Raw genomic sequence first — 16,216 nt, forward strand, 5'->3', positions numbered from 1 at the left:
AGTTGGTGGCCCAGAAGTAAGACTGCTGTGTCTGTGAAAGAGGACTTGCTTACCGATACTCTGGGCAACTGGTTGGCCAGAGCTGCCTTTCTGCCTTCCACCTTCCACTTGTTCTGACATTAACTCAGTTCGTGATCTATCTGAGTATATTTTCTGCTGCTGTTGGGCAGTTGTTGGCTACCCAGTTGTGTTCCTCCAGCAGGAAAGCCTCTGTGCCACACTTCAGATAGTTGTGTATACACCTTCTCCAGTATAGAGACTGAGTTCTGTACAGGAAACTGAATGAAGCATCTGCTCAAATGAGAGAGGACCTAAGCTGGAGATCTTGAAAAGCTACCAGAAGTATAAGAGTATTGGGATAATGATTCTGTGTTCACAAGGCAGCTGCTGTTTCAGACATTCCTGGGCTGGCTTGAGAGTTGAAATTTCAGCCATTCGTAGAGTGTTACTCTCTTTTGTGAGACAATGTGATATTTAAAATGGCACCAAGTTTTGACATAGTTGGTCTTCTCCATTTCCCAACAGAAATCTCCGATGAGGAAATAAGTAGTCACTTCCACTGCAGTATTGTGGATCTGCTGCAGACTTGTTATCCGAGCCTGACAGAGGGCTGTATTACTGATCAGATTGTGTTATTACAGCGCTTTGATCAAGTCCTGGAGAAACTGGAAAATGTAGAAAATTCTTCAGGTACACATATTTCATTAAATCGACTTCCAGTCACTCAGTTGCTTCTAAACCTTTCTCTCTCGCTGACTGCTGTTTATGTCCTTGATAGAGCAGGCGAATGCGTGTGGCAGCCAGCGAATGCTCAAGGCCCCCCGGGTAGGGCCAGTGGGTGCATGTGGTGGACAGGTGCTGCTTCTTTCTCCCTCTGTGGAGGACTTTGGTGCTCAGGAGGTCACCCAGCCCAGGGCAACTGCCTCGGATGCCCTGTGCTTTAAGACCACCTCTAAGTTTATCCCCAGTTTTTTACGATCTTCATTTTAGTGTTCACTACTATTTTTTTAAAAAAAAGGAATGTTATTTTCCCGACCAAGGATTCAATTTTTTGTGCTTGCAGCTCTTATTTTTCTGACTGAGGTTACTTGGTAATGAAAACAGAACTGAATTCAACTGAGTGAACAATATTTGATCATCTCACACACCGGGTGCAACATAATAGCTAAGAATATAGTTTAATTCTTACTGATGCCTGTGCAGCATACCTAGGTGGCGTACTTTTGTACTGCTTCTGTCGCTGGTTGGAGCAGACCTGTTGACTTGAATGGAAGGTGGAAAGCAGCGTCTGAGGAGTCTGATTTTGGTGAGAGGAAGGCCTTGCATGCTGTTGTGATGAAATATTTCATCTCTTATCTTTTTTGACTTTTTATTTTAACAAGATTCCAAAGGTAACTTACTTGCCTCATTGGTGGAACAAGCCTCTTTGAAACCTGCAGAATTAGAGGCACATCCCGTTTATAATCAAGTCAAAATGTTGCTAAGAACGCTGGACCGACATGCTCAGACCACACAGGACAGCAGGGTGCAGCCTGTCTACGTACAGAACTTCTTTACTTACGTTAACAAGCTGGCTGCGGTTATCCTTCAGAGTCTCAATCCAGAACTAGGTAAGATATCTCAGTCCCTGAAAGAACAACTTGATCTGTTTGGTTTAGAAGTTCTGTACACCATAGCTTCACTAGCAACTTTCTGTGACTTCAAAAATTTATTTTAAACTTTATTTTGATGATACATTTGATCTAGGGGGAAATGTGTTACAGTACACTAAATATTAAGTATCTTTATCTTGCTGTTTGGTTACATTTTAGGAAATAGAAATTCATCTATATTTGAATCAATTAAAAAATTAAGATTGCGTTTGAATGAAAACAAAGCAATATATTAGGAAACTGAATATCCTAGTGAGGAGTTTTGGAGAGTTCACCTTTGCCATAAGGAGTGAGGCTTGGAAGACAGATTTTGGAGGCACAATGTGAAATTGAATCCTGTGTGTCAATCTTTCCACTCTAGATCAGTCTGCTGAAGTGCAAATAGGAAACCCCTTCTTGTTGCTCCAGCAGAGCCCTTCTCTGTTGCTGTCCCAGCTGCTGTTTGAGAGACAGGTTTCTCCAGACAAGTAAGTGGTTTCTAGACATCCACTTGATCAGAAGCCAGATTTTTAAAATTTTTGTCCTGTTAAATGAGTTCCATTTCAGCTGGCATTTCAAAAGCAAAAATATTCCATGATTGCCAAGACATGGTTACCTCTGAACAGTTAAGGAAATGGTTAGGATCAGTTTGTCTCCATCTTTCCTTTGACTGTGACATGAAAGGTTGTGAAAGGTTGGTGTTGCATTCTTTTGTACAATTTGAACATCTCCTTGTATGGAAATGCAACCCTCCCGCCACGTTCTTGGAGGTACCTTTAAATACCTCAATGAAAATTGACATTTCTTGAAGTCTGCTTCTGTATGCTAGAGACTCTAGGGGTCAAATTATGTAACTATTTGTAAAATTTGAAAATTGCAATGCCTGTGCGCCTCTGACCTGACTGTGGTGTGTACTGATGGGTCCAAGCACAGCTCCTCGGGGCAAAGAGCAGCTGTCAGTGTTGCTTTGGGCCAGGAAAACGGTAAGGGAGGGATGACTGAAGCCCTTGCCCCACTCACTTGGGGGAATGTGTTTGCTCACACACAATAAGTCTCTGTCCAAGTCACCGTGGCAGAATTTGGACAGTGCCTGTTGCAAATGACACAGCGTAGTTTGACTCTAGCAACTACAGCAGATGTAAAGTGTAGTCTACAAGTTTATCTTCTTGCTTGGGCAACACTCAAACTACCTGCTTAAAATCCCTTGACAGAATCCTTCCATCTGCTCTCTGCACAATGGCTTGTCCTATGCGATGATTTTGCCCTGCAAAACAAGTAGGGAGACCTTAAGCATTAAGCTTGGAATCTGCACATGAATTCATGCTTATTCTGTACATGCTTCATCCAATTTTGGGGCTTTCTTCCTTCTTAAGCAGGGAAGAAAAGAATCTAAAGGGGCATCTGCACAGTGGCTGTGGAGGATGGTGTGTATAGATTCTCCCTCTGGCTCTGCTGCAGCGAGGGGGTGGTGAAGCTGAGTTCCAATTTGCCAAATGCATAGAGCAGTTTGCTGCCATGCCCATTTCCCTTATCCTTGGCCTTAAAAGGGCTTTCCCCTTGTTTCCCTGAAAAGCTTCACTGTACGGCCACAGCATGGCTGGTTGGGGAAACGGAAAGTGACTGTGGCAACTGTGTGAGTGTCTTAGAGGCAGACAGGGAATGAGAGTGGCCACAGCTCCTCAGCTGACCTTAGTTTGTTCTCTCTGTTCTCTTTCTGTATCCTACAGGCTGTCTCTGCTGCTGGCCAAAGAAGAACTGAATTTAAATGTTCAGCAAGTAATAATTCACTGTTGCTGTGAAGCACTGCCCCTGTGTAACACCAGGCAAAGCAGCCAGACTAGATCCCTTTTGACCAATATAAGCAGCTTAGCCCATCTCCATGCCTATCACTGTTTGCCTGATGTTGAGATACCCATCCACAATCCAGCCATGGACTCTGAGGACGCTTCAAGCCATTCTTCTTCCTCACTGGCTGATCTGAACCAGCACATGCTCACAGCTTCCGCCGTCTCGTTCCTGAAGTCTCAGTCAACATTAACAGCTGCCGTGGCTTGTCTCAGTGCATCCGATGTTCAGAAGGCTCCCAAAACAGGCCTGTCGTGGATAGAGTTCCGAGGCAAACGTGAAGTCCCCTTGTCTATGGAGCAAATTTCCAGGGAATGTGAAGTGCTGTTAAAGGAATTCCCATTTCTGGAGAGCTTTCTTCTTACTATGAGCCAGCCCTTTCAGGACCTTCAAGATGAGCAAAATCGGTTGGCTAGTAGCCTCTGTGGCAAATCCTACATCTCCTTGCTGTTCGTGGGATTGCATTCAGTCAGAGCTGTTGAGGTGTTAATGGAAATCTTTGAGCAAGCACTCACGGCAGGTGACTGGCTCAGAGCCCTGAGGGTCTTGGATCTCTACAGCCAGGATATGGAAGAGCTGGTCACTGTGAGGGATGCTGTCCTGAGTTGTGCTGCTGCTGATAGTAAGAAGTGTTTTCTTCTCGTGTAGATGACACCTCGGAGAGTGAACCTGAAATTTGGGGCTTCATTCATTTCTGTGGAGAAATAAAAAAGCACATTCTGTCCTCTCCTCACTGCAACTTGTTTTGAGTATGGGGACAGTTTTATCATTTAAGGTTTTTTAACAATGCTAACTTTACATTGTGAGAGGGTGTAATGGCTCTATTCAGATGAAGGTTACATTGAGAGGGGCTGTGTTGGCTGTGTTACAGTTAAGGTTGCATGTTGTTTGTAGTGGGCTCAATGCACCATTTGTGTTGAGGTGATATCCTCCGTGAAATGGCATAGGAGTGATCTCTTTATAAAGGCAATGTCTCCAAAGTAGACTTGGATGCCTAAAACTTGTTAGGGTGGTGGGAGGGAGAGAAGAAGCGAGGTGTGGAACTCTTAAGAAAAGAATAAACAGTTTTGTGATAAAATAGATGACATACCAATATCAAGGCAGAGTGCACAGTAATGAAGCTGTCACTCTGTTTTGGAGTGAGGTTATAAACTTTGATGCTGGGTTGACACTGTGCAGCTGAAATGTACAGAGTGCAGAAATTGGGCTTTCGTGCTTTCCAGGTCTGGAAGGTTGGCGGCATCTCTTCCGAGTGAGGGATGCTATGCTGCGGAGCAGGCTGGCCTTGCGTTGTCTGGATAGGTGGCCCCTGAAGGCTTGTCTAGAGATTTTATCTTATTGCACCTGTGACCCTGAGGTGTCTGAAGAACTCAAATCTGATCTGCAGAGCAAGACAAGAGAACTTCAGGTTTATCAAAAGGTGAATATTTTTTCTTCGCCTCGGCTACTTTTCCAGTGGTGAATGTGGAAACTGCCTTCCCCATGAATCAAACGTCACTTTATTTTGGAAGGTATTAAAATGCATGTCTGTTCAAGAGGTGATGATAACTCTCAAGCATTTCTGGGTCCCCTGGTCTAAATGGAAGTAGGAATAATTGAATCTAATGCAAGATTAGTGTTCTTTGGTGATCTGTTTTATCCAGAACCTGTACAGGGTAAGTGGGGTGACTGAATCACTGAATTACTTGAAAATAAGTTCTAGTGATTCCACCAAGCTTACATAGTGGTTCAACAAACAATTGAACTAACTGTTAACAGACAAGCTTTGTCCCAGATTTTATCTGTGTATGTGGTATAACGTTATTATTAACAAAATGTTTCTGTTTAACTATAAGAAGTATATACGCCCAGTTGTCTTCAGGTTTCTCCTCTCTAACTCTGGAACTGCTGGTCAGTTCTTAAACCTGGGGAAATTATTGGGGTGTACTTTGATTTAAGACTCCTGGGTGTTCCTGCAAATGAAGAAAAAACTGCATTACCATGTTAATAATATTCACTGGATTGTTTTCTATTGTGATACATGAGAATGATAGGACTGATCCCTAAAAGTGCTTTTGGATGACCTTCAGATGATCTGGTTGTCAAGACAATGCAATTTCCGTGACTACTACAGGTAGCTGGAGTATCAGACTGGGCTTGGGAGACCCAGGTTTGAACCCCCCTAAGCAGGTCTACTCAGAAACCTACTCAAGTGTACTCAGTGGGGCTTACTCCCAGGGAAGTGTTTGTAAGATTGCACAGTCTGCCATTGAAGTTTGTTTAGCCAGTCACATGTTCTCAACCTAACTTACATGACAGGGTTCTTGTGAGAATAAAATGGAGAAGAAATTGTGTCTTGCTTTGGGTCCCCATCGGGGAGAAAAGTGAAGTAAAATTTTCCGTCACTAAGAATTTGGATCATCAGTGGGATGCAGTGTTTTTCCATTACTGTACCTTGCTGTGTACATTGATGACACTATGTGAAGTAATAGCATCCATTCTGCTGCAGGCTCCCAGTCATGAAGACTTCTTTTTAGTTCCAGAAAGATGTCTGATGTAGCACCAGATTCTCTTTTTTATTATGGAAGGTAAAATGTACAAGATGTTATAAAGACTGGCTGACTCAGTTCAGAGGATGCTCTCTGGAGAACAGACATGAAGTAAAAACCAGCTGTTTCTTAGAGATCTGTGTAAAACACAGTATCACACATAGTACTTTCCTTCATGGGTCATTTAAAAAAAGATCAAAGCTGTGAAAGCTTATGCCCCAACAATTTTGTTGGTCTCTAAAATGCTACTGAACTTGAATCTAGATCTTTGACCACAGACCAACAAAATTACCTTTCTCAAACTAATTAAAACAAATTTTTATTTTATTTTAATAGATCTTAAATCTACAAGATATCCCGGTGTGGCTTGACTGGCAGGATCTCAAAACAGCTTGCGATGATAATCCTCAAGCTGTTCTGGGGGTGATTCTAGAGGCAAAGGTACTGTCCTGTATGGAGGTGGGGGGTTGGGGAAACTTGGTCTTGCTTAGTCCATTAAACTTTGTGTTGGAAGAACAAGACTCTCCTGTGTATTCTGGCTTTGTAGAATTGGTTTTTATTCTTCCCCGAATTGCCTGCTTTCTTGTTGGTTGAGTGGCTTGGATCCCACAAACTGCCAGTGGGAAAGCACTCATGGTCCCATATCTTCCTTGCTCTCCCCCTCCTCCAGAACCATTTCTGATCCTGGAAAAGTTTATTCCTGGTGCCAAGGGACCTCTGTGTACTAAACAGCCACAGCAGCTTGAGGGCTATAGTGGGGAGAGGGGAAGAGAATGAGATCATCCTTTCTACCTCTTATGTGAGTGAAGTGATGCTCATGGAAGAGGAAAAAGAGAGCAGTTTCACCCAATCCTTGCTACAGCTAACTGACCCTTGCACCCATGAATTGCAGTATCCACCCCAGAATAGCAACAGGTTAACACATTTGGGAAGATGTGGGAATTGTACGAAAAGCTTGGAAATTTACACAAGATTTAACAAAACTATGTTAGACATGGTACTGTATATGATTTCCCTCTGAAGACTGTATTGTATGGGTTACTGGATTTCTTACTTATATTTGATAGTAACAGTGCAAAATGGAATTCCTAAAGAACTTTGGTTTTTATCCTAGGAATATGAGTTATGCGAAGAATGGGGTAATCTATATCCTATTCCAAGAGACCAGTTAATCAGTCTTCACCAGAAGCATCTCCTTCACTTATTGGAGAAGGGAGACATGGAGAAGGCCTTACTGGTAACCATTTTTTGATCTGTTCCCATCCTTGGCAAGACTGAGGGTATCTAGGTATCGCAGATAGGCACTTTCCTGTCTTTTAAAGCAGTAGCCTTTTTTGGGGGGGGGGGGTTCATGATGAAAAAAATAATCTTGTAAAAAAGCAATTTGTAAGACACGCAGGCATTTGAATCTAAGTGTCTGTGAAATTAATTGTTAACTGGTGATAAACAATGGGAAATGTTAAATCCCAAAAACATTGCTGGGTTTTTTTGCTTGTTTTTGAGGATTCCTGTTCTGAAATACTTTAGACCAAAGTCCAGTGTTAACTGCAGATGGCATCATGTTAGAAATCTGGTGGGCAACGTTTTCTTTATTATTTCTGTTGCACTTTACGGTAGAAGATACTGAAGTCTATTCAGATGCTTGTGGGACCTTAGACTTCTAATAAACTATGCCTCTTGTATTTGAATGATCTCTGCAATCTCTTTACAGCTCTTACAAAGGATAGAAGACCCAGACATTCAGCTTGTCATAAGTGAACAGTGCCTTGATAAGCATCCCAGTTTGGCCGCTTCTCACTTTCTTGCAGATTACCTCACAACCTTTTTCTACGGGCACTTAACAGCAATGCGCCACAATGAAATTCAGGCTCTCTACATAGGATCAAAGGTAAGCGGGAGCCAAGTTCTCAGCAGTATTGCTGAATTTTATTTTTAGTATAGTAGACTGTATGTGCCAAACAGAAGGGTGCTAATACTGGGTCTTGGTGTTCTATAAAACACCTCAGAAGAACCTCAAGCTGTTTGCATTCCTTGTTTGCCACATTGTTGAATATTTTCCCTTGTGTAACTGTATTCCCCTTTCTGCTTCTGCACAAGCAGTACAGCAGCTGATGGAAGAAAGCCTCAGAAATCATGAAAGCAATCATATTGTGTAAGACCAAAAGGTGATGTGCCCATGGCCAAGTTCAGTACACAGCAGCTGCCTTCTACTTGAATTTCTTGAGGTGTTGTGATCTGCTTATGCGCTTATTCCTCAGGGAGCAATTTCTTTTTGTTTCTTGCACACACAAGGTGTTGCTGACTCTTCCTGAGGCTTACCGTGCTAACTACTCTCACCTGTCCTGCAAGCCACTGCTCATGCTGGAACAGCTCCTGATGAATATGAAAGTGGATTGGGCTGCCGTGGCCATACAGACGCTGCATCAGCTCTTGGATGGACAAGAGATAGGTTTCACTGTAGAAGATGTTGATGCTTTGCTTTCCAAGTATGCAGGGAAAGCCCTCGACTTCCCTATGTCATTAAAAGAGAAGAGATCAGGTGACTGTATTTAAGAAGTCTCGGCTGAAGGGAGGTGGTTCCTGCCATATATTAAACCCATTGTCACAAGTCCTGAAGCATACACAGGGGAATGCTGGTTCCTGCTATTCTCATTGTGATGTGTTCTGGGAATCTAGGTTGGTGCTTGGTGCTTGGGGCTTGCTTTCAAGGCCTCAGAGCTGCCCTATATCCCCCCCCCCCAGTTCCTCTTCTGTCCAAGTGGCCTTATCACCACACAGCGTTGTAGTTCTATGACCACTTGTCGCAGTAGGGTCACAAACCAAATGCTTGTTTAACCCCCCACCCCTTATTGCTGAAAATCCAAAGTAGAGCTTTCCTGAGAAATGGTGGTCCAGTGTCTGCTTGAAGACTCCCAGCAAGGGAGAGCCCACCATTCCCATAGGCAACTGGTTCATTTTCTACCAACTTTTACCATTAGGAAGTTTCTCCTTGTCACTCAACCAAAATATCCTTTGCTGTAATTTAAGCCCATCAGAACTAGTCACCCTTTCCAGGTCAGCAGAGAACAAATCTTGGTCCCTTGGTATATGGCAGCCTTTCCAGTATTTGGAGATTAATCATGTCTCTCTCCTGAGTCTTCCGTTTTATATCAGTATTTGTGGGGCCTGCAGTCACAATGTGGGCTTTATGGGATCCCCATGTCAGCCATGTGCTGTTTTTGTAAACTGAACTTTTCACTCTTCTAAAATATGCATGGGCAAAAGCATTTCAGGAAGGAGAACGTTAAAAGTTCTAGTGAGGTTAAACGGCAGTTTTCAGTCCTAAATATTAGCCTACATTCTGTTACTTAGGTCCAAAACTTGAATTCTATACTCAATGTTGTATGCTAGACAGTTAATAAATCATTTATGAACCAGTCTGGGAAACATTTATGGCCCACTTAGAATCATAGAATAATAGAGTTGGAAGGGACCTCATAGGTCATCTAATCCAACTTGTGTCAAACAAATTAATCCCTATTTTGGATTAATATTTTTGTGCCCTGCTGAGTAGATTATTGTAATCTTCCTTTTTGCAGATTAATTAAAAAATACTAACCGATATCTTCTCTTTTTTTGCCTAGATTCCATTGTTCAGTTTCAAGAGAGTCTTTGTCAGGTATCCGAATCTGGCACATTGTCTAAATCAGGATCAACAGAGTTATGTTTTCCTGGTGAGAAAAAGGGCATAATAGTTAGGCTGTGTTCAACTGGGTGTGTTTATTTCTGTTAATCTCATCCTAGTATTTACTTCTGCTTTTGTTTTTGAAATACAATATAGATCTTTTTATTATGATTTCTATAGCTGAAAGGGCCTGTGGCTCCCACTCTCCCTCCTCTCTTTGACAAGAGGGCAAATAGGTTTGCCAGCTGCTGGAAATCTGAGCAGGCACGGGGGGGGGGGGGCAGGAAAAGTAGGGAGGTAGTCAGAAGTTTGAATCCTGTTCTGGTAACATCTAGCCATGTCTTAGCACTTTGAACCACACCTGTGAAAACTAGAAGCAAAGTGAAGACTTAGGGGCCCTCATGAGCTATAGTGAATATATCTATATTGCTTTATCAGTATGCAAATGCTTCTTGGAGCACCAAAAATTGAGCAGTAAGGAGAGCCAGGGTGGTGGCCTCTAATTTGGGGAACCAGGTTTGATTCCCCATTCCTCCACATGCTGGGTGACCTTGGGCCAGTCACAGTTCTCAGGGCTCTTTCAGCCTCATTTACCTCCCAGGGTGTCAGTTGTAGAGAGAAGAAGGGAAGGCAATTGTAAACCACTCTGAGACTCCTTCAGGTAGTAAAAGACACAGTACAAAAAAACCAGTTCTTCTTCCTCTGTCCTTTTAATGCCGATGATGTTTTCCCCCTATAGAATTATCTGAATTATTTGGGTCCTGGGCCTCTGATCCTGGTTGGGAAGCCTGGATCTTCAGAAAGACGCTATTTGGGGCAGCTTCAGTCTCCTCCTCATTATGATGCCAAATAAACTCTTCAATAAAGTTGGAAGGAGGCAAAAAATATCCCACTACATGCTTCTTGAAATTGCCCTGAGGCACAAGCGGAGGGCGGTATATAAATATAAGAAATAAACTATATTGTTCCCAACTATTTCTGAAGGAGCAGTTGGTTTAGGACTGTAGGGGCAGGTGCTTGGGTATCTACAGAGTGTGGTAGTGATGATACACTGCCCCTTGTTGCACCATCATGCACACCTCATGTAGGCTGTCCTTGGAGAGAGGCAGGTTCCTGCCTTGGAGGGGAAATGCTAAATGTGAGTTAGCCCAGAGTTATCATTCATCACTCCTAGTTCCTGTGAGGTAGCAATGAGCAAGTAGCAGATCATTCTGGAAAAGCTGTGATACTGTATCCATTTTGTGATTTTGAAAGAAAACCCCAAATTTCTTCAAGTTAATTTGAGTGGTTTATAGCTTTTGTTGTTTGATCTATTGCTGAATCTATGTGTTGACTGATCTTCTATATTTAAGCCCCCGTTTCTCCTGTTTCTTCAGTGCTGGAATACGTGACTGCAGACATGAGAAACGGAGGTAGTATGAGTGAAAACAATTCAGGTCCGCTGCTTACTTGTTTGCCAACATTGATGCCCAAGTATCTGATTAGGCTATCATTGTATGGTATCAGTAATTCAGTTCCCTGTTGGTTTTGGTTTTAAGATTCAACACACGCAACCAGCCCAGGAGGAGGAAATCTACCAAGAACTGTTTCGGTTCAAGAGTTTGTGCCACCTGAGAGGCCCCCACTGAAACACCAGTGGATCCCAGATGAAACTGAAGGAACATGCATGGTCTGCAAAACTGAACGATTTACCATGGTAGGGGACACTGGCTGGGTTTCTGAATAGGTAGTTACCTAGTGGCCCAGGAATAATGTACAGCAGCTTCATGCTGCTGCTCCTCCCAAAAAGAAGTTGATATTTAGGTTTCTTGAGTGTGATAACTAGCGTTTTATGTCTCAGTTTAATAGGCGGCATCACTGCAGACGCTGCGGGAGGCTCGTATGCAGTTCCTGTTCAACCAAGAGGATGGCTGTAGAAGCTTGTAGGGAAAACCTGGCTCGTGTCTGTGATCAGTGCTACAATTACTGTAACAAGGAATGTTCAACAGAATGTTTCCAAGATCTAATAATGTAGGTGAATACTCTTTCTGTTTTTTGGAGTAGCAGCCGTGAATATCAAGCTATGGCCATTATAGTCAACATAATATTTTGCTGAGTGGTTTTGTTCTTTTTAGGAAATTCATTTCAGTGGTTCTTTGTAGTTGGGGACCCCTAGCTTGTGGCTTCATTTCCCCCCTTGGTTTTCAAAGACTTACTGCTAATTCCCATGTAGTGTGCCATCAGTTCCAGTTATCCTATGGCAATACCTTTTGTAAAATTTGGCCATGTGGAAGGACTGATTGACTGTGTCATTTCTTGGTCTTCATGGCAAAGGCTTGAAATTCAAATACAGGAATTGAAAGTAGAAGGAAGATATTTTGTAAACATAAAATTAATGGGGTGTGTCTTACCACTCTGCTCAATTAGATACAATGCCTTTTCTGTTGAGAAGAATGGTAAGAATCAACCCAATAAATTAGGTGGAAAATTAGAAATAATAGTTTTCAGGTGTCTGTGTATTAGATCTGTGGTTCACTCAGATGTTCACCATAACTCGTGATTTAATACAATGTGATTGGCTTTCATTATTTCAGAGACTTTGCTCTTTTAACTGCTGTACTTCTTTTACAAGAGCAGATTGGGGAATAATTACACAAGTGGAACATTCAGAGCAAATAGATTGTTTGCTATTATTGCGATCTTGGCATTGTACAAGAAGAAGAATTGGTTCTTTTATGCTGCTTTTCTCTACCCGAAGGAGGCTCAAAGCGGCTTACAGTCGCCTTCCCCTTCCTCTCCCCACAACAGACACCCCGTGAGGTGGGTGAGGCTGAGAGAGCCCTGATATCACTGGCCGGTCAGAACAGTTTTATCAGTGCCGTGGCGAGCCCAAGGTCACCCAGCTGGCTGCATGTGGGGGAGCGCAGAATCTAACCTGGCATGCCAGATTAGAAGTCCGCACTCCTAACCACTACACCAAACTGGCTCTCAAATGACCTCACAAAACCTCATCTTGTGAGGTCATTTGTACAATACCAAGATTGTGATAATAGCTCTCTTCTGTTTGGCATGTATGTATAGGGGGTGAGGAAAATACGATTGTTATGTTTTGCTAATAAAAACTTGACTGTATCAAATTTTGTTTTATAATATTCCTTTATTTCTCAATTTATAGTTCGGACAATGAAGACCAGGATCAAGAAGGTAAAACAGCACTGTGTTAGCTTATAAGGGGAAGCTGAGTTAATCTCTGGCTCATAGCCTTGCTTTTAGAAAATGCAAAAAATATTCCTGTGGCATGTCAAAGGCAAAAAAAATGTTTGTGGCTGGAGCATTCTAGCCTTAGTACAGCTACTGTTCTGTACAAAGAAGGACTTTTTCATTGAATCAATTTATTTTTGAGAACATGGCAAGCTTAGGGATCCAAGGTATTATTCTTCTGGCAGGGATAAGATTCAAAATATTATAACTCTCAGTGTTTTTGCTGTTCCCCCATTATAAAGAGCTGTGATAATGACTAACACAAACTCTGTGTATATGGATAGCCAATAAATCTAACACTTTACAGTGATATAGCCTTACAGCTGGCTGAGGCTTTCAGAAGTCTTCCCTCTTGGCCAGACTGGCATCTTCTGAAGGTATAGTTTGCCCAATATTTTGTCTTGAGAGCGATGAGTGTGACATTTCAGCAGCCTGAATGCTTTGCTACCCAGAGGAGAAGGGGTTTCCATCCCTTGCAACATGGCCCCAGCCTGCATCAGGAATGAATCAATCACCCACTCTGGGGCAGGTTCTGGGTAATATGTTTTAAGGACATGCTGGCTATATTAAGAGAACATTTTGTGGATATCAATTTCTCATCAAGAACCACCTTGTTATGGAAACCTTGTTCACTGTCCTACTTTCTCAGACAGTTAACTGCAGGGTTTGCTGGGCTGTTCCATGGTCTTAGAATAGGGAATCCATTCAGTATCTCCTTTCATACAATTGATGAAACTCAGTTTTAGGCAAGATGCCAATAATGAACTGTTCATCTTCAGTCTTCTGTGCAGTCTCTCCATTGGGAGTGGACTTCCGAGAGGCCTGCAGCAGAAAGGTATATTGCCAAGCTAAAATGTCCTCTAGAAGTTGCTTCTCTTCCACTCACCTTAGTGAGATGTCCTTTTCCTGTCCAAAGGATAGGGCACCCACTCCCTTAGTACCTTTTTTGTTGTCATTCAGAAAGGCTCATCCCAGCATTGCTCCGTTGAAGAAATAGCTAGAAGAAAGGGAAAGCCCATTCACGTTAGGGAATTTCCTCTTAGAACCCGTCTTCTTACTGCATGCCGGGCAAACAAGAAAGGCTCCTTTGACTCATGCTGCTGTTTCTTAGGGCTCTGAATGGCTGTAGCTCCCAACCTCCTTTCTAAGTGCACTACTTCTAGCCCCCCAAAATGACTTAAAAGGTCTTATTAAAGAAATGCTCTAAATATGGTACTGAAATGCCACACGTTGACAAACACTGCCTTTTCCTTCTCTATCTTGGAGAAGAACATAATGTGGGATCCTGCCACATTTGTCAGGAATTCACCCCAAAGCATGAAGTGACAGGGCTTTTCATTTAAAGACAGCCTTTTGGGAAAAGACACTGACCTCTGCCAGTAAAGCTCCCAAGGCAATCCCACCAAGCCCGTTCTGCAGCAACCTCGGTTCCATCAGTTCACTCCAAAACGATTCGCCGTTGCTTGCTGTCTCTGATTCTGTTGAATCAAAGAAGTGTCTTAGAACCCCCTTGCCAAGAAGATCCAATATATCCAATCTAGATATCAGGAAAAAAGTTCATAGTCAGAGTAGTTCAGCAGTAGAATAGGCTGCCTAAGGAGGTGGTGAGCTCCCCCTCACTGGCAGTCTTCAAGCAAAGGTTGGATACACACTTTTCTTGGATGCTTTAGGATGCTTTGGGCTGATCCTACATTGAGCAGGGGGTTGGACTAGATGGCCTGTATGGCCCCTTCCAACTCTATGATTCTATGAAACAAACAAGATCCAGGCTGCTCAACATAGAAGTGTCAGAAATCTAGCACTAGGATTAGAGCACAGCACTTATTCATGGGCCGTCCATGTAGATGGGAAACACAGCTCAGTAGATGATACCCTCAGCAGGTTCCACACCTCCAATCAAAATTTCACCCATAAACACAGTGGCATATCCAGTTGTTTTAGACTGAGGGAGCCCCAGGATAGATCTGTCCACGGGGGATGCTTTCAAATGGCTCAGGAGGAACAGAGGGAGTATATGCTCCCCTCCCTTGGGCCACATTGACCATTCTTTGGGTGGGGAAAGGACATCTCACAATGGTAAGAGGGAGGAGAAGCACCCTCTAGAGTAGCGGTCCCCAACCTTTCTGTGGTCAGCGACCGCCTCCGGGGCGAGGGGAGTGCCGACGGGCCGGGTGCCACACGGCAGCTGCGTGCAAACGCACACGCACAGTTGCCACACATGTGCGTTTTCGCCACCAGGGGGCGCAAAGGTGCATGTGCTGCAACTGCGCGTGCGTGTTTGCGTCGCTGGCGTGCCGGGCCTGCCTCTTCCCCAAGCTTCTCGCTGTGGGGGGGAGGCAGGCGCGGCTGTCGGCGGCCTGGTACTGTGGCCTTCGCAGACTGTTACTGGGCCGCGGACCGGGGGTTGATGACCCCCGCAATAGAGGACATTTTATCTCAGGAATATGCTTTTCCATGGCAGACCTGCTTGGAAGCGGTCAGTGTGTACCTGCACAGAAGACACTTGAGGAACAATGGCTTACAGGTAGGACCAACCCTGTCATTTAATGAAGATGAGGCTTTATGTGTGCCAAACACATCTATGAAGGATTGTGGCAAGGTTAACTTAACATTCCTAGTTTACCCCCTCTAACTGGCAAATAGAAATTTTAAATGGCTCAGCAAGGCTTTTGGCAAAAAGATCTGATTACAACAATTCAAACATTTTAATGCCTACTCTCTGCTTCTAGAAATATTTCTTTACTTGGGTCTTCCACAAGAAGTCCTAAACGTTTTAATGAAACATTCTTTTCATGAATTGTTTCACTTCTGCATTTCTGTCATGAAACAGAGACCTCTGAACACTCTGCAGTGATGCAAGTACCAAAGATAACCGAGCTTGAATGGCTCCTTTCTTTGAGAGAAGAAGAGAATGAAATTGTATGCAGTGAGTTTTATTATGAACAGGTAAATATGTGAAACACATTACTTTAAAGAAAAACAGGAAAGGGGGCAAGGACATAAGAAAGAATAAAGGAAGTACTAGAAAGAAAGAGAAGACAGGGTAGAAGTTAATCAGTGGTGAACTCTGGGGTGAGAGGGGAGCTTCTTTTTCCAAATTTATGCATGTCCCTTACCAGCTCGTGGATATCACACCTAACCAAGTAGCTGACCAGCTCAAAGAATGTTTGCAACAACCTTAAGATTCTTTTTCACAAAAAGGAGCAGACATATTCCTTATGCCTTGAAAGTATTCCAAGGAAAGGCAATGCCACAGCTTATGCACGGCACACAAGTTTGCTTGTATAATGGTTATGAAAAACTGGAAG

At 43.2% G+C, this 16,216-nt stretch overlaps 1 protein-coding gene across 3 annotated transcripts in view; it reads left to right on the forward strand.

Moving 5' to 3' along the window:
* ZFYVE26 (zinc finger FYVE-type containing 26) overlaps positions 1–16,216 on the forward strand; it is a 64,768-nt gene that overhangs the window by 25,098 nt on the left and 23,454 nt on the right. For all 3 annotated transcript variants that reach the window (XM_077322492.1, XM_077322495.1, XM_077322493.1), the window contains exons 18-31: positions 526–690; positions 1,383–1,610; positions 2,014–2,119; positions 3,359–4,098; positions 4,700–4,896; positions 6,341–6,445; positions 7,119–7,241; positions 7,716–7,892; positions 8,297–8,543; positions 9,628–9,717; positions 11,207–11,364; positions 11,509–11,678; positions 12,823–12,851; positions 15,739–15,854. In XM_077322492.1, coding sequence (XP_077178607.1) covers positions 526–690; positions 1,383–1,610; positions 2,014–2,119; positions 3,359–4,098; positions 4,700–4,896; positions 6,341–6,445; positions 7,119–7,241; positions 7,716–7,892; positions 8,297–8,543; positions 9,628–9,717; positions 11,207–11,364; positions 11,509–11,678; positions 12,823–12,851; positions 15,739–15,854 — 2,651 coding nt within the window. The remainder of the gene's footprint in view (positions 1–525; positions 691–1,382; positions 1,611–2,013; positions 2,120–3,358; positions 4,099–4,699; positions 4,897–6,340; positions 6,446–7,118; positions 7,242–7,715; positions 7,893–8,296; positions 8,544–9,627; positions 9,718–11,206; positions 11,365–11,508; positions 11,679–12,822; positions 12,852–15,738; positions 15,855–16,216) is intronic.

Source organism: Paroedura picta, chromosome 2 (genome assembly GCF_049243985.1).
Source record: "Paroedura picta isolate Pp20150507F chromosome 2, Ppicta_v3.0, whole genome shotgun sequence".
In the NCBI taxonomy this organism is placed as follows: Eukaryota; Metazoa; Chordata; class Lepidosauria; order Squamata; family Gekkonidae; genus Paroedura; species Paroedura picta.